Source organism: Euprymna scolopes, chromosome 19 (genome assembly GCF_053919585.1).
Source record: "Euprymna scolopes isolate OS-2025 chromosome 19, ASM5391958v1, whole genome shotgun sequence".
Taxonomy (NCBI): Eukaryota; Metazoa; Mollusca; class Cephalopoda; order Sepiida; family Sepiolidae; genus Euprymna; species Euprymna scolopes.
In genome coordinates this window covers 113009642-113030181 of record NC_136500.1, presented here as the reverse complement: position 1 = coordinate 113030181, position 20540 = coordinate 113009642, and the positions used below count along the sequence as shown (strand labels likewise).

The 20540-nt window shown below is 34.8% G+C and overlaps 1 protein-coding gene across 17 annotated transcripts in view; it reads left to right on the top strand.

Moving 5' to 3' along the window:
- Nucleotides 1-20540, top strand: part of LOC145239882 (oxygen-dependent coproporphyrinogen-III oxidase-like) — a 985985-nt gene that overhangs the window by 440451 nt on the left and 524994 nt on the right. For all 17 annotated transcript variants that reach the window (XM_080103476.1, XM_080103478.1, XM_080103489.1 and 14 more), the window contains one exon: nt 14314-14424. In XM_080103476.1, coding sequence (XP_079959602.1) covers nt 14327-14424 — 98 coding nt within the window. In that variant the 5' untranslated portion in view covers nt 14314-14326. The remainder of the gene's footprint in view (nt 1-14313; nt 14425-20540) is intronic.

The window sequence follows — 20540 nt, the reverse complement described above, 5'->3', positions numbered from 1 at the left end:
AATGACGTGCAGCATGAGAACAAATACATTTTTAGTGTCATTTAGTCATAGGCATTTTTTTTTTTTGCAATCTTTTGATGATATACAATGTGTTGCTGTTGCTGCTTTTTTTTTTTTAACGCATCCACTGCGTGCACTCAACTGAAATCCTACGTCATGCTAAGCCGACTTTGCTTAAAGTTTTAAGCCGTTGATTTTAAAATTGAGTTAGTTTTTAATCTAATCATTCTATGTGAGTTTTTTCTTGCTTTTATTTTTTGTAGATTTTGTTTTCTAGAAAAGAGATAAGTAAATATTTTGCTTAAAACTTGGCTGTGTGTGTGTGTATATATATATATATATGTGTGTGTATGTATATATATATATATATATATATATGTGTGTATATATGTGTGTGTGTGTATATATACATACATATCTATATACTCATACTTGTGTGTGTATATATACATATGTATATATTTATAACTGTATTTTTTTAATACATATTTTTAAATGCCTACAAACACTAGTTTTTCATGCTTACGCAATCTTCAGTGCATGAAGTGATAATTACTTCTCATCACAGAACTCAAACCTAGTCAACAAAGTCAACCTTGGTTTTGCAGTCTAGCGCTCTTCCTCTTGGCCACCAGGAATTAACCCTTAAGTGGAAGTGAATTAAGGTATTTATAAAGCTGTGTAGGCAAGCTTGTCATAATGTCAACTAGCGATGAGATAATTCGGACGAACAAACACACACACACACACACACACACACATATATATATATAAGTGAGAATGTGTGTGTGAGTGTTTGAAAGGGCACTTCTCAACATATGTACTTAATGGATTTTGGATCTACAAACTTGTAATTTGGTATATAGGGTATTCAGACATGTGGAAATCATTTTAATCGGTTTTGATCCAGAAAGAAGGGTTGCTAAGGGGTCAAAATTGAAAAATTGCTATGTGGGGATTTTCAGATTTTTATTTGCTAACTGCTTTACGAATGAGCATGCGTGAATGATTCACATGACAAATTCATTGTTAAAAATAAGTAGGTTTGAATGCACTTTTTAAAGATCGTGCCAAGCCGGCCTAATTGTTATCGTACTTGATTCACTGTCTTTAGGTTTTGGTTTCAATCTAACTCATGTTTTTTTTTGTTTTTTTTTTTACTTGAAAGTAAAAAAAAAAAAGAAGTGAACTGTTTAGAAAAAAATATAATACTCATATGCACGTTTCAGTTTCTTCCTGTTTTTTTTTTTGTTGTTGTTGTTTTTTCTGTTTTTTGGGGTTTTATTTATTTATTTTTACTTTATTTCTTTTAAAATGAAATTAACGTTACATTTAATACCTACGGTATTTCTGTTTATAATAAATAAGAACTGCATTAATAAAATATAATATTTATATGTATTTTATGACCGGACAATGCTGGGTGGCCTACTAGTATATATATATAAGTTCAAATATATTGATAACATGGATTTAAAACAATATTTTTTTCAAAATTTCTCAATATAAATTAGAACAGTCTGTGTGTCAATACGCATCTCATTTTAATCAAAGCAAATACAATAATATTGTAGGAAACTGTTCAAGCCAGACGTCAATAGTTTATTTTATATAATTAATAACATGCAAATTATCAAAAAACAAGTGAAGCATGCATGTTCCCCCATGAGTGCACAGTGAACGAGGCATTAAAAAAATTGACTAAGTTCAGCATCCCCATCCCCATTTTGCCCCAAAATTCCCCAGGAGACATCAAATCCTGGTGAAAATGAACAAACGGTACAGTTTTAGGCCTAAACATACGTAAATTTGAGTTCTGCATCATGCAAAAAAAGAAATGACTAAGTCCATCATTTACACCCCCTCCCATTTAGCCCCCAAAGTTCCCAAGGCCTTAACATATTTAAATTTGAGTTCAACACCATGCAAAACTGCTAATTAGACATATACAGAAAATTTTGGACAAATATGGTAAAATAGTCCCAAAAATGGAGTGTTTTTATTAGCTCTAAAAGCGCTCCTGGGGTACACTCAAGAGTTATCGCGAAGTATAAACAAACAAAATTATATAAAAATCAGTTAGTTAAAAATCCAAAGCATCAGTTTTTTTTTAAATAATCACAAAAGCGTCAATTTTAGTCATTTTAACATAAAAGGCACCCCCTAGGGAGAGGGTGGGGGCAACTGGAGTTTTTCCAGAAAATCCGTTCTGTTACTTTTTTACTCATATTATGTTTAATGTTTGTGCAAAATTTCAAAAAAATTCTAATCATCGTTATTGAGAAAAGTGCGGACAGACGAACGAACAAGGGTGATAATTTGTTGGGGTACCAAAACCATGATAATTGGTATTATTATTATTTTTATGAAGTTATATCAATGCATAATATAAGAATAAAACCAAGATGTTAAGTTATTATTTTTTTTTTTTTAAATGGTATCTTGTCTCCCCTTCTTTCACTCTCTTTTTTATTCAATTTACCTAATTTGTATGCACTTATGTTTGTTAGAGATTGGGCTCTCTAAGTAGGTTGATTAATGAGAAGAGAGACTCGTTACCATAAGATTCAATTTAATGATAAAGGCTTAATCAAATACTAATAATTTCAGATTTTTAAAACAATTTGAAAGACTTCAATAAAAATCAAGCATTCAGTTTTGTTTTTTTTAATTTTTGAGGTGAAGATTAAAAATTCATACTATTTGAATTATTCAGACTACTGTTCTCATCTTAAGTGTTATTCGCACAATACTTTCACTGATGTAACCTTAGACCTTCTTCAGGTGTATCTTGTTGAACTCTGGAATCTTTCTGTCACACTCGGAAATCTACACGAAATCTACAATGACCCATGATGTAGTAGATGAAGTACTTGGTAAAATTCAGTTGTAAATTACTTTTTGAGGGGTGAGGGTTGAAGGTATAATTCTTAATATTGTGGATACCCACTGTATGGATGCCTACGTGGGAAATTTTTGTGGCAAGAGTTGCACAATCTCCAACCAAACCTCTTCTGAGTTGTTGAATAGCAGTGGCAAGTGGAGGTTCAGGATGACTGGAAACAATGCCGAGATAAGCGAAAAGCACATACAGTGCCAAGAATTCCCAAATGGTCACCCATCTGGCACTAGCCAGGCTCAACGTTGCTTAACTTTGGTGATCTGATGAGAACTGGTGTATCAACATGATTATGCCGTACAATCCTTAATATAACAACACTAAAAATACACTTCTACTCAGTCATGTCTGGCAGAACAAGAGCATGCTACCCCCGTGAATTAAAGAGTTCTGCTTGAAATTCTGTGCAGATTTCCAAGTTCGACAAGATACACTTGAAAATGGTTGAAGGTTACATCGGCCAAAACGTTGTGCAAATAACACAAAGTAAGAACAGTAGACTGAAGAATCCAAATAGGAATAACCAATTCAATACCACTAGATGTATGGTTAGCAAAGGGTCGGGGGTCTCTACTAACACATTATCAAGTTGGCGTCCCCAGCACTTCTTTATGCTGTCCCTGAAAAAGAAGAATCTCTTTATTCTTACAGATTCTTTAAGGTTGCCAGTCTGTCTCACGCCAACTCTTGGATGGAAATAAGTGCAATGCCTACATGAATGAGAGAATCTTAATTATGATGAATATCGAAGATTGCTTTCCGTTATTTGTTGACATCATTATTTTCAGCCGTTTATTATCTGCTTTATTGCTATCAACATGGCCATTATCATTCGAGATGCATTGATTAGAGCTTTTAAGAGAACCACGGAACACACGTTCGTATACAAATGTCAAAACCTGAACGGTAGCAAAAATCTGGCCTGTGGCCAGATTTGAACAGCGCCAGTTACTGAACGAATCAGTGGCCAAACAATGCTGATAACTCCTTGAAAAGCTTAATATTTTGGGGTTGGTAATTGTCGAGATGAAAAGATGGATTGTCATTAAAGAGGGTTTAGAAGAGAAAGAAAGCAAACAAGATTATGACATTGTTAAAATGTAAGATTATTTAATCTTTCTCTTTTTATCTTTATCCTCTCTATCTATTATCGCTCTTTTTTCTTACATTATCATCTTTCTATCTCTATTCCTTTCTCTCTCTTCTCTTTCTCTGCTTTTCTATCTGCTACTCCCTCTCTCTCTCTTCTCCCTCTCTCTTCTATCTCTATTCTCCCTCTCTCTTCTATCTCTCTTCTCTCTCTTCTCTATCTCTCTCTTCTCTATCTCTCTCTTCTCTATCTCTCTCTTCTCTATCCCTTCTCTTCTCTATCTCTCTCTTCTCTGTCTCTCTCTTTCTCTCTTTTCTCCCCTCTCTCTCTTTTCTCCCCTCTCTCTCTTTTCTCCCCTCTCTCTCTTTTCTCCCCTCTCTCTCTTTTCTCCCCTCTCTCTGCTTTTTCTTTCTCTCTCTCTCTCTCTCTCTCTCTGCTTTCTCTCTCTCTCTCTCTGATTTTTCTTTCTCTCTCTCTGCTTTTTCTTTCTCTCTCTCTGCTTTTTCTTTCTCTCTCTCTCTCTCTGCTTTTTCTTTCTCTCTCTCTCTCTCTGCTTTTTCTTTCTCTCTCTCTCTCTGCTTTTTCTTTCTCTCTCTCTCTGCTTTTTCTTTCTCTCTCTCTCTGCTTTTTCTTTCTCTCTCTCTCTCTCTGCTTTTTCTTTCTCTCTCTCTCTGCTTTTTCTTTCTCTCTCTCTCTCTGCTTTTTCTTTCTCTCTCTCTCTGCTTTTTCTTTCTCTCTCTCTCTGCTTTTTCTTTCTCTCTCTCTCTGATTTTTCTTTCTCTCTCTCTCTGATTTTTCTTTCTCTCTCTCTGATTTTTCTTTCTCTCTCTCTGATTTTTCTTTCTCTCTCTCTCTCTGATTTTTCTTTATCTCTGATTTTTCTTTCTCTCTCTCTCTGATTTTTCTTTCTCTCTCTCTCTGATTTTTCTTTCTCTCTCTCTCTGATTTTTCTTTCTCTCTCTCTCTGCTTTTTCTTTCTCTCTCTCTCTGCTTTTTCTTTCTCTCTCTCTCTGCTTTTTCTTTCTCTCTCTCTCTCTGCTTTTTCTTTCTCTCTCTCTCTGCTTTTTCTTCCTCTCTCTCTCTCTCTCTGATTTTTCTTTCTCTCTCTCTCTGCTTTTTCTTTCTCTCTCTCTCTGCTTTTTCTTTCTCTCTCTCTCTGCTTTTTCTTTCTCTCTCTCTCTGCTTTTTCTTTCTCTCTTTCTCTGCTTTTTCTTTCTCTCTCTCTCTGCTTTTTCTTTCTCTCTCTCTCTGCTTTTTCTTTCTCTCTCTCTCTCTCTCTGCTTTTTCTTTCTCTCTCTCTGCTTTTTCTTTCTCTCTCTCTGCTTTTTCTTTCTCTCTCTCTCTGCTTTTTCTTTCTCTCTCTCTCTGCTTTTTCTTTCTCTCTCTCTCTGCTTTTTCTTTCTCTCTCTCTCTGCTTTTTCTTTCTCTCTCTCTCTGCTTTTTCTTTCTCTCTCTCTCTGCTTTTTCTTTCTCTCTCTCTCTGATTTTTCTTTCTCTCTCTCTGATTTTTCTTTCTCTCTCTCTCTCTGATTTTCTTTATCTCTGATTTTTCTTTCTCTCTCTCTCTGATTTTTCTTTCTCTCTCTCTCTGCTTTTTCTTTCTCTCTCTCTCTGCTTTTTCTTTCTCTCTCTCTCTGCTTTTTCTTTCTCTCTCTCTCTGCTTTTTCTTTCTCTCTCTCTCTGCTTTTTCTTTCTCTCTCTCTCTCTCTCTGCTTTTTCTTTCTCTCTCTCTCTCTCTGATTTTTCTTTCTCTCTCTCTCTCTGCTTTTTCTTTCTCTCTCTCTCTGCTTTTTCTTTCTCTCTCTCTGCTTTTTCTTTCTCTCTCTCTCTGCTTTTTCTTTCTCTCTCTCTCTGCTTTTTCTTTCTCTCTCTCTCTCTGCTTTTTCTTTCTCTCTCTCTCTGCTTTTTCTTTCTCTCTCTCTCTCTGCTTTTTCTTTCTCTATCTCTCTCTGCTTTTTCTTTCTCTCTCTCTCTCTGCTTTTTCTTTCTCTCTCTCTCTCTGCTTTTTCTTTCTCTCTCTCTCTGCTTTTTCTTTCTCTCTCTCTCTCTCTCTCTGCTTTTTCTTTCTCTCTCTCTTTCTCTCTGCTTTTTCTTTCTCTCTCTCTGCTTTTTCTTTCTCTCTCTCTTTGCTTTTTCTTTCTTTCTCTCTCTGATTTTTCTTTCTTTCTCTCTCTCTCTGATTTTTCTTTCTTTCTCTCTCTCTCTGATTTTTCTTTCTTTCTCTCTCTCTCTCTGATTTTTCTTTCTTTCTCTCTCTCTCTGATTTTTCTTTCTTTCTCTCTCTCTCTGATTTTTCTTTCTTTCTCTCTCTCTGATTTTTCTTTCTTTCTCTCTCTCTCTCTGCTTTTTCTTTCTTTCTCTCTCTCTCTCTGCTTTTTCTTTCTTTCTCTCTCTCTCTCTGCTTTTTCTTTCTTTCTCTCTCTCTCTCTGCTTTTTCTTTCTTTCTCTCTCTGCTTTTTCTTTCTTTCTCTCTCTCTCTCTCTCTGCTTTTTCTTTCTTTCTCTCTCTCTCTCTCTGCTTTTTCTTTCTTTCTCTCTCTCTCTCTCTGCTTTTTCTTTCTTTCTCTCTCTCTCTCTCTGCTTTTTCTTTCTTTCTCTCTCTCTCTCTCTGCTTTTTCTTTCTTTCTCTCTCTCTCTCTCTCTGCTTTTGCTTTCTTTCTCTCTCTCTCTCTCTCTGCTTTTTCTTTCTTTCTCTCTCTCTCTGCTTTTCTCTCTCTCTCTCTCTCTCTCTCTCTCTCTCTCTCTGCTTTTTTTCTCTCTCTCTCTCTCTCTGCTTTTTTTTCTCTCTGTCTCTCTCTGCTTTTTTCCCCTCTGTCTCTCTCTGCTTTTTTTTCTCTCTTTCTCTCTCTGCTTTTTTTTCTCTCTCTGCTTTTTTTTCTCTCTCTGCTTTTTTTTCTCTCTCTGCTTTTTTTCTCTCTCTTCTTTTTTTCTCTCTCTGCTTTCTTCTCTCTCTCTGCTTTCTTCTCTCTCTCTGCTTTCTTCTCTCTCTCTGCTTTCTTCTCCCTCTCTCTCTGCTTTCTTCTCCCTCTCTCTCTGCTTTCTTCTCCCTCTCTCTCTGCTTTCTTCTCCCTCTCTCTCTGCTTTCTTCACCCTCTCTCTCTCTGCTTTCTTCACCCTCTCTCTCTCTCTCTGCTTTCTTCACCCTCTCTCTTTCTGCTTTCTTCACCCTCTCTCTCTCTCTCTGCTTTCTTCACTCTCTCTCTCCCTCTCTGCTTTCTTCTCTCCCTTTCTCTCTCTGCTTTCTTCTCTCCCTTTCTCTCTCTGCTTTCTTCTCTCCCTTTCTCTCTCTGCTTTCTTCTCTCCCTCTATCTCTCTCTGCTTTCTTCTCCCTCTCTCTCTGCTTTTCTCTTTCTCTCTCTGCGTTTCTTTCTCTCTACTTCTCTCTCTCTCTCTCTCTCTGCTGTTATATATCTCTCTCTCTTGGCTTCTCTCTCTCTAAATTTTTCTCTCTCTCCCTCTGCTTTTTTCTCTTTCTCTGCTTTCTGCTTCTCTCTCTCTCTGAATTTTTCTCTCCCTCTCTACTTTTTCTCTCTGAATTTTTCTCTCCCTCTCTACTTTTTCTCTCTGAATTTTTCTCTCCCTCTCTACTTTTTCTCTCTGAATTTTTCTCTCCCTCTCTACTTTTTCTCTCTGAATTTTTCTCTCCCTCTCTACTTTTTCTCTCTGAATTTTTCTCTCCCTCTCTACTTTTTCTCTCTGAATTTTTCTCTCCCTCTCTACTTTTTCTCTCTGAATTTTTTTCTCTCTCTGCTTTTCTTCTTTCTTTCTCATGTACCGGGTTTTGAATAAGTCCTGTTACATTGTAGATTTTCCTATTCAAATTAAGCCTGGTACGTCATTTTGGGTAGAATTAAACAAGTTTGGTTACACAATGATTTATTAGTATACAAGGCATCATATCATTCAATGTGGCCACCTTTGGCGGCAATGACACGTTCCAACCGAGGTCGGAAACTCTTACAGGCCTTCCTGACGTAGTCCTTCTTCATGGACGCCCATGCTCGGTTCACAGAGGCTTTCAGCTCATTTGTGTTACTGTGGCGGGTCTTACAGGCCCTTGCCTCAATATGCGCCCACACACTGAAATCAAGGGGGTTCAAATCTGGCGACTGTGGAGGCCAAAAGTCTTTGGGCCAGAAGCTCATGTTAGTCTCTAACCAGTTCTGCGCAATTTTGGCGGTGTGTGCGGGTGTGTCGTCCTGCTGGAACACGTAATCTGCTTTCTTGGTAATCTTTTTAACCCATGGAAGAACTTTAGTTTCCAAAATGTCTTTGTAAACAGCGGAGGTTAGCCTGTATCCCTGTTCAAACCACACCGGGGGCATCTTCTCCCCATTGGATGCTACGACCCCAAGCATCATGACAGATGCTGGATGCTTGGTGGTTGACACTCTCTTGTGGTTAGAGACATCATTCCCAAAGCTTACGACCCGGTCGTTTTGCCTGTTGAAGACTGGGTCGACAGTGAATGTTTTCTCATCGGAGAAAATGAGGATACGATTCCCGTGGCTCTTTAAGTCATTCAACAGGCGGGTGCTCCTCTCTAGACGTTTATGAATCATTGCATCACTCAAGAGGGTTTTCTTGGAACGTTTTAGACTCTTTCCTCCCATGCTCTTGACCACCCTGAACACTGTGGATACAGAAATCTTCATCTTTTGTGCCAGTCTTGTCATTTTCAGCTCAGGATCATTTTCAAAGGCCTTTTTGATGGTTCCACGCCTAATTTTTTGAGGCCTTCCTGATCGAGGTCGATCCTTGAGGGTTTCCGAGTTATTCAGATGTTGGGCAACACGATACACAGTCATTCTACTGACGTTTAGTAGCTTTGCAATGTCAGTTTGTTTGCGATCCACGCGCAGCAAAACGGAGATTTCATTTCTTTTTCCTTCCATTGGGTTGTACTTATAATTTAGGATTTTCTCAGGAGTCAATATTGTATCTGCAATATATAAGTATTAATTAGACGTACTCAAATGTTAGTTACAATCAATAATAATACATGAATTTATAAAAATAAAAATGTAACAGGACTTATTCAAAACCCGGTATCTTTCTGTAATTATTAATTCTCTAACAACTCTCTTCCCACCCTTCCTTTTTTAGACTTTGTCTCCTCTATTTCTTCTCTTTTTTCCTCTTGCCCCCCCCCCATTTTAGCAGGTCTTAGCGCCCTTACGGCCCCTCCCCACCGTACTTCCCAACCTATATGTCCAAAGTCACACCAGCGTGCATTATTACCTTTTAGGCCGCTTTTGAAGAGAAAACAAACATGTTATTAATATCCCTCCTTTTATTTAGAGTGCTATAAACTGAAATGATACACTTATAATTCGTGTGAGCGTTAGAACTATCAAGAACTGTATTGATAGCCAAATCTGAAGAGACCCTCCAATACATGCTGGATTAGTGAAAGTAAAGCACTTACTTTAAACATTTCAAAAACGGTAAGCATAACAGTATCCAAGAACACCCAAACTCCAACATGCAAGCTACAATGTCACAATGTACCAGTTGAATAAGTTGATAAATTCAAATATCTGGGATACTGGATCATATCTGATGGAAGGTGCACTACTAAAATACAAAGTCACATTGCTGCAGTCAAAGTCACTTTCAAGAAATTGTCATCGAACATGACCAACCGAAACATTAAAATAGACGCCAAATTCAGAATACTCCGAATGTATGTATGGTCTTTTCTATTATACGGTTGTGAATGCTGGACAATCAACGGCATGAGGAAGAGACTAGAGGCAACTGAAATTTGGTTCCCGAGGAGAATTTTGAAGATATCCTGGACCGAAAAGAAAACAAACCAGGAGGTATTAGAAATGGCAAACACAAAAAGGTCTAATACGAACAGTACGAAAAAGATGAATGAGATTCATGGGTCATGTCTACAAAAAAAAGCAGTATAGAACAAATTAGCTTGACAGGAAAGATCATGGGTAGAAGAAGCAGAGGATAACAGTGAGAAACATACGCTGACAGCCTGAATACCTGGGCAACATCAAAAATGACGAGCAACAATGAATTCATGAATGCCTCAAGAGAGCGAGAGATAGATGGAGAGCCATAGCCGTCAATGCCTGTACCAGGCAGGACACCACATGATGATGATCAAGAACTGACTAATGTAATTCATTTACTGAAAGAACCCTGTGCTTATATTCTTGAAATATGCTTATAAACACCTGTGCTTTGAGTATAGTCAGATTGCAAGGAAAGCAAGTATTTTTGCATAACTTTTGATAGCCTTCCTGATATATCTCACAAGGACCAGATGAGTGATTGACGAAAATGAAGGTGGAGGAGTCGTTTCTCCACTTCATTTAGACAAAGGGTAAAGGCGCAAGGAAATTTGTGAAGTGATTTTGAGAGAACTGCAGAACAATGGGATGTAGATTAGTGACTGTATTGACAGGCATTTGACAATACCGCTGTTATGGCAGGTCACTGATTAGTGTGCAGAAACGCATCTCCAAAATCAACCCAAAAGCTCTATTTATGCCATACACAAACCATTCACTAAATCTGGCTTGTGTATATGCAGTTTCCGTAGCGGTTCACTCTATTACATGTTTTGGCCCACTGGACTGGTTATTCTCATTCTTTACTGTATCTACACATCACTGGGACGTCTTGATTCAGTTGACCGGTTTAAGTATCAAGTGGGCTGTGGAAACTAGATGGAGTAGTCGAGCAGATGCTGTAAATGTGTGGTAAAAAAATTATTGCAAGTCGTCATTGCCCTGGAACAGCTCACAGAAGAAGGAGAAAATGTAACCACAAGATCAGATGCATCTTTAATTTTCAACTTGGTATTGTCGTTTGTGTTTCTTTTATTTCTGAGCCTTTGGAAAACTATTCTCCCAGAAATCAATGATGCCGAAAAGTATCTTCAAACAAAAGGGTGGGATCTGCAATAAAGTTCAGTTAGGCTGACGGCGTTGGGAGATTGCCTTCTTCAGAAAAGATGGTGGACACTGCAATAGACGAGTCCAAAAAAAACTCAGCTCTGAAATGGAGATAAGCATGGACCGTTGTGCCACAAAAACAAATGAATGGGTGGTGAAGCATTGACTGATGCAGCGTTGGGATTTTATGAGTTGAGATGGGAAATGCTGTCTGTTATAGACAGGTTTACTGAAGGAATATTTTGCAGATTTTAACAAGATCATGATCTTGCAAGTAAATATGCTTTTCTTACAATGTCAAATTTGCTTGATGATAATTATGATTGTCAGCTTGGTGAAAAAATATAGAAAAAGATGAATTCTGTGCCAAAAAGGAAGAGATTACAGTATTTTCTGAAACCTTCAGGAAAAAACAAAATCAATGAACCTCTTGAACTTTTGAACTTCATACAGAGTTACCACCTTGGGGATTCCGTCCCTAATATTGTGATCTTGCTGCACATTTTCCTTGTCCGAGCTATTAGTGTTGCAGCTGTAAACGCTCTTTCTCAAAACTGAAGCTCATAAAGAACTACCTTCGATCAGTAATAAGCCAGACAAGGCTTACAGACTTGGCAATCCTCTCTATAGATAGGGAACTTGTCGATGGAGTGAATTTTGATCGGAAAAAAAAAAATGCAAAAAGTCTGCTTGTAAATTTTTAACGATTTGATGCCTTGTGGTAGTTCTCTCACAAAAAATAAAGTTATAGCATTATTTGCAATTTATAAATAAATTTATTTAAAATTTTTTAAATCTATTTTTTTAAAGGGGTTGAAACATTATTAACGACAACAAAAAAATAAATAAAAATGATTTTATTATTTCATAACATTTTCAGGTCTTCAAATGTTTTTCATTTAAATTTATTAAAATAATGTTTTCTTAAATTTGTGACTCTCCATTTCTTAAATTTCATAATTAAATTTCTCAATTACACACTTGGCTTTCAAACAACACCAATACAAGACGTTTTTTCTCTTTGAGAGGCTCAACCTCTTAATAACAACATTATAAAGAAAAAAAAAAACTATATTGGACTATCCTCTTTTTGATAAAGCCATATTTTTTGGTGAAAATTCGGTCTTTAACAGCAACAAAAAAAGTAAATAAAAATTATTGTATCATTTCATGATATTTTTAGGTGTTCAAATTTTCTCATTTAAATTTATTATATTTGTTTGTGTAGCCAATTAATTAAATTTAACAATTTTTCATAATTTGAATTATGTTTTTGTTTTGAAAAATATTTGGTTTCTTTTGTTTGCATATCCAATCTTTATTTACTTGTTTACGTAGCCAGTTAATTTAACACATTTTTTTCAGTAATTTTAATCATACGTTTTTGTTCTGAAAAATCTTTGGTTTTCTTTTACAACGAGTGTATATGTATAGGAGTACTGTAATAAGATGAAAGTCTAAGACTAATAGCAGAAGTCTAAAAGTAGATCCTTCATTGTAGTTCCATGAAAATAAATATTTTGAGGGCTTTTTGGAATTTTGAAGGTTAACAGGTTATCAAATACCAAAGGGGAGGGACAAATCTTATGACCAGCTCGGGCATCAAAAGCAGTTGCTATGCCACTAGATGTGGCCCTCACTTGAAACCACACCAAAGACCATAACTATGACCAAAAACTTCGTTGAGCTGTGCCCTTAAGCATTGAAACATCCGGATTTGCATTTGAGGGTGCTGGCAATGGTCCTGTTGTCATAACTTGGATCTGTAAAGAGCATGAGTTGCACATCGGCGCATCTCTGATCTTGCTCATTGAACATTGCGTCAACTTCAGACATGATAGAAGTCTCCTATCACTTATAGGATTTGTACACAACTTGCCAACTAGTAGATGGTCTGGAACAAAAAAAAAACTGGTTTTCATCAATTGGAAATGGAATCCTGTCATCTTTTCTAGGACGACAATTCTATCGTTCCGCTACATATATATATATATATATATATTGCATTTTTTTTTCTTGAAACATATTTCATTAAATACAATGGATAACTTATGTCTGCATATTTTTGTCTCGATCCGTTTCAATTTCCTTGTTTTTATCAGGAACTGGCTGATGTATGTACCATACTTACTAGAAACGAAGAAATATGTAAGGAAATTGGAATGGATCAAGACAAAAATATACAGACATGAGTTGTTTATATTTTATAAAGTATATATTTTTTTCAAAAATCTTTTGGATATAATTAAAAACACACACACTTTAATACAAACAATTGTATCTTTTTATTTAAAAACATACATTTTCTTTATAAGCAAAATATTTTCAAAATGGCTTCATGATTGCACATTGTTATCCATCGCAATTAAAGCTAAAGAAAGAACTAGGTACAACCGTTAACATTTTCAAAGTTATTCATTTGTGTTGAGCCCTTTCTTTTTCTCTTAGAAGAAAAGGAATAAATTATGGCAATTATGTTTTCATCTTTCCTTTCAAAATGTTCATCATTAATCAAAAATGATACAAATAAAATATATATAAGGAAGGAATAATTAATAACACCCACCACAAATCTTCATGTCAATTCTTATTTCTCTATTTTCCTTTTTAGTTTCCTTTTTTTTTTTTTTCTTAATTTTTATCCGTTTATTTCCCCTTATGTTTTTCAAAACTTTATAGGGCCTGTTCTTTTTTTTCTTTTTTATAGTCTTTAGATTCTTGGAAAGATTTGATCCTTTCTGAAACTTATTTAAATGTTCAAACTGTTATCATGTTGATTTCTATAATAGACAAAAAACATTGACTTTATATATGAGAAAGCGAGCCAGAAAGCAAAATTGAGCTCGGGTTAGATTGTTTTAACAAGAAAAATGAGTTTGCTAAGTTAGTTTTACCTGCTGGCGATTATTTCTCATAATCTCTTGTTCTGTTTGTGCCGGTCACACTGCTATGTTTGTCACTCGTTTGTGTTGTTCCCATTGCCCGTTCTTATCGGCTCCTGAAAATTTAAGTCTCTGGTTTATTCCTGGTTCTTGAAGTGATTAAAAATCAGAATCCCCAGTATCGATGTTTATACCAGATATTTCTAAGTTTAACTCTTTCCCATGTACAAAAGTCTGTCTTATTATTTTCACAGCCTGAAAAATTCAAAGAATATAATGATTGTTTAATACATTCCAATAGAAACATTTCTGCAGTGAAATGATTTTCTGATATATTTTTTTTTGTTAAAATAGAGATCAAATGAAAGTAAAATTTTTTCATTTTTTTGTCACAAAAATTCAGTTAATTTTATTGCTTTATCTTTTTTTTTTGTTGATTTTTCTTTTTTTCATGTTTACATTTTTTTCTACATGTTTTCCTTTTAAAAAATATCAGCAAATTGTTTTTTGTTTATCTTTGTAGACTGCCTGCCAAAATGCGTCAATTCGCCTGGCTCCGATCATATCTGCAGAGTATGCGCAACTTGTCAGCAGTGGCCGCCTACAAGGGCATCCAAGGCCAAAAAATCAAACAGTTGGTCATCTTTTCTTATTTTCGCCTTTTTTTTCACGTTTGAACTTGATTTCCAGCCATAATTTTATTGATGCCACTTTGATTCTTTGTGATTAACTCGTTTTCTTCATTTTTAAAATGAATTGCGATTGCAGAATAATTTTCAAAGTCTTTTGTCATCATTAGGCCTATGACAATAGACTATTCTTTTCAGTGTTTTGACTCTCGAGTATATATCTGTTCTGGGGTAACTGACACCCCTATTCCTGTCTTCACATGGACTCTCCCATCGCTGTGAAAGGCAGCCATTTTGGACTCTCTAATCAGAGATTCCATGCCAGCCTAATCGTTGACATGACTTTACTGACTCTCCTGTTTGATATTGTGAACCCCTAAAATAAGGCCACAACAATATCCAACACAGTTAGACACAGTTAATCAACTAAGAACGACATCACTCTATATAAAAACATATAAGATATTAACTGATATATACTCGAGAGTAAAAATAATAAAAAGAATATTCTGTTGTCACAGCCCTAGTCATCATCAAGATGGAGTGCACCATTCCTTTGTATGAGCCAATGTCGGATAACCATACTTATTTGTCTTTGAAAATACAAGAGGATGCAAAATCTGAGAGGATCTCTCCACCCACTTAAAAAAAGGAGATCTTATCACAACTCAACCCAAACTACACTGCATATCTCTATTAATATAAAAATGATGAAATCAGGTTTTATGTTTTAGTTATAAACATTTTATTTTTTGTTTCTTGGTGTTTTTGCTATGATCAAATGATAACAGCAGTAGAAATTTTACTAATGCTATAACGTTTCAACCAAAATTAAAATGAAATTATAAGAAATATCGTAAATGTTATTGGTTTTTATTAAATCGCATTAATATTATCAATAATTATGATAATACCATCTTCAGGACTAAAGATTATGAAAATACAAATTACACATGTATGTTCTACCTTTCTTCTATTATTGCTCTAACGTGTCTGTGCGTGTGTTCTAATGGCCTTTATGTGATTGTCTCATGTATATATCGTTACTCAGGCTCACCCACGTCCGGCTTCCTCATTTCATTGTATAAAAATCTTATATACAGTTTATATACATTTGTACAGTCGGTGTGTACACACGTAGTTGAGCTCCTTTTAAGCACCCTTAGTTGTGTATCTACCTTGGTAGTTCTTAACTCTGTGTGTGCATATATACGTGTTAAGAGTTCACCATATCATTTTTTTTATCTTATGTCTTTGGGCATGTAGTTCCTCCCATCACTGGTCGATGATCTGTAAGAGCATTTAAGACGAAAACACAACGCCAAATTTTTGGCGAATCCAGGGGGCCACTTGCAATGACTCAAGCTTTCTTGCATTTCTATTGACGGATCTTTTCTCTGACCCTCCTGGTCTCGAAACTAACTTAAGCCTGTCTGTCTACAAAACCTTGACTCCAATCGACTGTCTACTCTGTCTCCAAAAATCCCCATGCGCATTTCTATTTATATCAGGGTGTATATGTGGGGCGTGGTAACCCCTGTTAAACAGATTGCACCCGAATGCACTGACTCATCTTATAGCATGCAGGTGCACACTCTGTCAAAAGAAGTCACTGAGTCTGGTGTGTGTCACCTTGACCTTTCTGCACCTATCCTACACAAGTAAAACAACGTTAACTGCATTACTGACACAAATATATTACAGAATATTAATTTATTGGAAGCTGTTTGTAAAAGTTATAGATATTTGTAGATTACTATAGATACAGTATCTCAAAATGTATCCTAGAATTAAATAAGCATAAGCCATCTTGATGTTAGGATAAGTGGAAAACAAGCTTCGTATTTATTCCAACATACACATGCACACATATATATTTGTATGATTTTTATTTATAGTTTTGGTCACAGCTATAAGCACAGCTGAACTTTATAAATACCAACATCTTTTCTTGATCATTTCATTTGATGGGATGCATAAAATAAAGTTTATTTATTTTTCAAAGTTAGAAAGTAAAAAACTAAAATCGATTTTTTCTTCTACTTAGCAAATTTATTTTGTAGATTGTGCCACCATGTTCTTCAGAATAATACATTTTTGTTTGAGCGAAACCTTTTAGAAAATACTTTATCTGACTAGGAATACTTTTTATATGAATGCCATCTTTGTAAGCAACACAAGTAAATTTTAATTTATATAGTCTCATTCTTTTACTTCAGCTACAAATAGTTAGCACTAATAATTCTTGCACGATCATGAAAAACTGTTTTCCTACATATTTTAAACATAATGAAATTTGTCATTTGAACCATTCATGCATGTACATTCCTGGAATAGTTAGCAAATAAAAAAAAAATCCAACTCTCATATACCAATTTTTTAAATTTTGATCCCCTAGCAACCTGTTTTTTCCGGATGAAAACTGATTAAAAAGTTTTCCACACGTCTGAATATGTTATATACCAAATTTCATGTATGTAGATAAAAATCCATTGAGTATATAGGTTGAGAAGTGTCCTCACACACATTCTAGCCTTTTATAGGTGTAAAATATGTATAGAATAAAATATATATAGAATCACTTTTATATATATAGAATTATATATAGAAAATATATATAAAATAAAATATATAGAGGTCAAAGAATGTATTTTTCCTTTTAATAAAATGAAATTTAAGTGAAGATTTTTGTTATATTTAGTATGAAACACTTTGCTGTCTATCTGTCTTTCTTTTTATTGCTGTCTATATACCTAGATCTCCCTATCTTTTTCTCTCTCTGATTTTGCCATTTGATTCTAATAAAATCCGTGAGCAATGAATTGATTGATTAGATAAATCACAAGTGAGAAATCCGTAAATAGTGACGTGAATAATTCCACTAAGATCCGAATCCATTTTAATCAATCACTTCATAGTGCACGAATTTTGCCATTTGACTATTGGATTTATACAATTCATTGTCGAACTTCCCTCTACTATTTTCAAATCTTTGAACATTGTTTTTCTACCCAACTTTCCTTGAAAAAACAATTCTTCATTTGAACGGATGATAGACATTCTTTTCAAATTTATGTAATCTAGTAATTTTTATTTTACTAGCTATTTCCTCTAACAAGAAGAGCTTATTTTTTCGAAACACCATGGATGAAGGAAAAAATCTTTTTATAATCTTTGTTTGAACACTTGATGAATGACTAAATCTATATACCTATAAAAGCGAACGTGTCTGTGTGTGTACGTTTCCCTACGCAATAACTCTGTCAATTTTCAGTCTACAGACCCAAAATTTGATATACAGGGTACTGAGATTTGGGAAAAGCTTTGTAATCCGTTTTCGGCCAGAAATTTGACTGTTAAGGGGGCAAAGTTCAACGATTTGACCTTTGAGAACTCTACGAAACTCCTCCGCTAATTTTGGGCCTAAAAACTTGAAATTTTAGATATAGGTTCCTTGGACATGGATCTAACATAATAACTTGAGTTGAGCCCAAAAGAAATGTTATGGGGTCATAATAGGGATCAAAGTTAAAAAAAAGAAAAATTGACATCTGTGGTCTCTACCAAATAACTCAGACAATTTTTGGTCTAAACATTTGAAATTTTACATAAAGTGTATTCAGAGATAAGGCAAGCTTTTTAATCGGTTTGGGTCGAAAATCTTTAGTTACCAATATATAAATATATGTACATTTGCATGTGTGTCTAAAACTTTCGACAGAGGCGATGGGTTTTACCAAGATCAGTATTGTTTTGAAGTTCGACCTATCAGACGACAAATATTGAAAAATTGGCTAAAAACATTAAAATCTTCACTCTCAACTAGGCACTTTTCTACAGGGGGGGGGAGTCGCTTTTTGCTGGGCTGTTTGCTAGTGTATGTATATATATATATATATATATATATATATATATATATATATATAAATATATATAATAACAAATTTGCAAAGTTGAGTTATCCAAACAGTTTTTATTGTTCAATGGAATAATCCAAAGGTGGGTGCTCATTAATCCGCGGGGTTTCAAAGAATGCTATTTCTTCTCATCAGAGGAAATTATTAGTAGCTGCATAGGTTGAAACTTAGTTTTATGATTTGTAGTCACAAAACTTAAAAACATAAGGTGTAAATATGTGAAACCATTCATGTGGAAAGTTCATTAAGGGTTTAAAGTTATAAAAACGTGACTAACCGTATTGGACTATTCCACCGAACAATAAAAACCGTTTGTATAACTCAACTTTTCAAATTTGTTCTTATTATTTATCCTAGGATCTCCTACCCGCAGTGATTGTATTGAGCTTTTTCATTTGGTTGGGAGTAAAATATAAATATATTTATATTTGGTTTTTGGTGTTTGCTTCTCTTTGATCAGTAAACTCATCATAAATCTTTCTGCTATACAAGATACAAAAATAAAAGAATTAAAAAAAAATTAGAAACATTTTTAAATGCAATTTAAATTCCTGAAAAAAACTAAATAAATCGAACATATTGTAGACTTAACACTTCCATAAGTTAAGTTTCTGGAAGAAAATCCATAATTATGCAAGAGAATTCAACTATATAACGGTGGAAAAAGAAAAAAGCTTAAATTAGTAAATATAAAGCGGGGATCATCAGCTCCTTACCATGTAGCTGTTTCAGAGATTTAAAAACAGGACAGCTTTTAAATTCATGGCTCTTCAGTGAAAATTACTACTTCCCCAATAACAAAATGTAGACACAATCCATTTACTAATGTATACTAATATGTAAATAAAAAATATACAATGATATATGTAAGTAAATATATTAATAATACATTCTGTCTAATGAGGCAATGGTGTCCTGCATCTAGTCTTGTGCACTGCTTCTGCTGTGGCTATAAAGTTAAAGCTGGTTGCCTTTCTGAATGTAGGCCTAGGCGGTTAATGAGATCTAGGTTTGCTCACTTATCAGGGTCTCCCTCTTGGTGTTGCAGACAGTCCAACGGAAAAGCAAGCCAACACGGTCAGAGCCAGCTCATTTGCAGAAATTGCAGAAAGGTGTTGCAGTGCTTCCCCATCCGCCTATCAGGACAAAGAGAATGAGTAAGAGAAAGAAAGAGATATATAAAAAATATAAATTTTAGCAAACAAAAATTTGGTACCCAGGGATTTTGGACCATTACAACAGCACAATTTTCTTCTTGCCCACAATTCAGATTTCTGTGTGCACTTCCGTCATTTAGAATTTTTTTTTTTTTTTTTTTTTTGCAATAACCTTTAAACTTTAATCCTTGGGTACTTAATTTTTTTCTTTAAATTTATATTTTTTGTATATCTCTTTCCTTCTCTTATTCATTCTCTTTTTCTTATATCCATTACCTTTTCCTCCTTACCTTTTTTTTTCTGTCCTTTTTTTTATTTTACTGGATCTTATTTTTCTGTAATATAAATCTCACCTGTCTGTTTAAATGTATGTCTGTATCGCAAAAACTTTTGACAGAGGCGACAGATTTTCACGAGATTGGTATCATTTTGAAGCTCGACCCTTCAGACGACAAATATTGAAAAATTGGCCAAAAACATTAATTCCTTCACCCTCAAATTGGCACTTTTCTACAGGGAGGGGTCACTTTTTTCGCCGATATTTTCGAAAGTTATCGCCTCTTTTCGATTGTCTAGCCTTAATTTGTACCTACGTCACTTCTGGTTTGATGATGGGCGCACCAGCTAATGCATGATAATTTTTTTTTTTCACTTTCTTTTCCTCCTTCGTGGTACGGGTTCTAGCCTGCCTCCCTACTACCACTTTTTTTTTTTTTTTTTTTTTTTTTTTGCTCAATACACACCTACAAACACCCGGGTAATGCCGGGCATCCAGGCTAGTATATAATAAAATTTTAATTTATATTGTAATTTTTTATGTTCTTCCTGATTTTTTAATTTATATTTTATTTTGCTATATTGCATTTAAATCAACCTTATATGACTTTATTATTCCTTTATTTTCTGCTCATTTTATTATTTTCTTTTCCATTTTCTTCTATTATTTTAGTTTTACATTCTTTATATTTCACACTCATTTGACCCTAATTATATCTGTTAGCGTATCATAGCAATTTCCCTAAACTTGTACTATGCCTCCAACCTCGC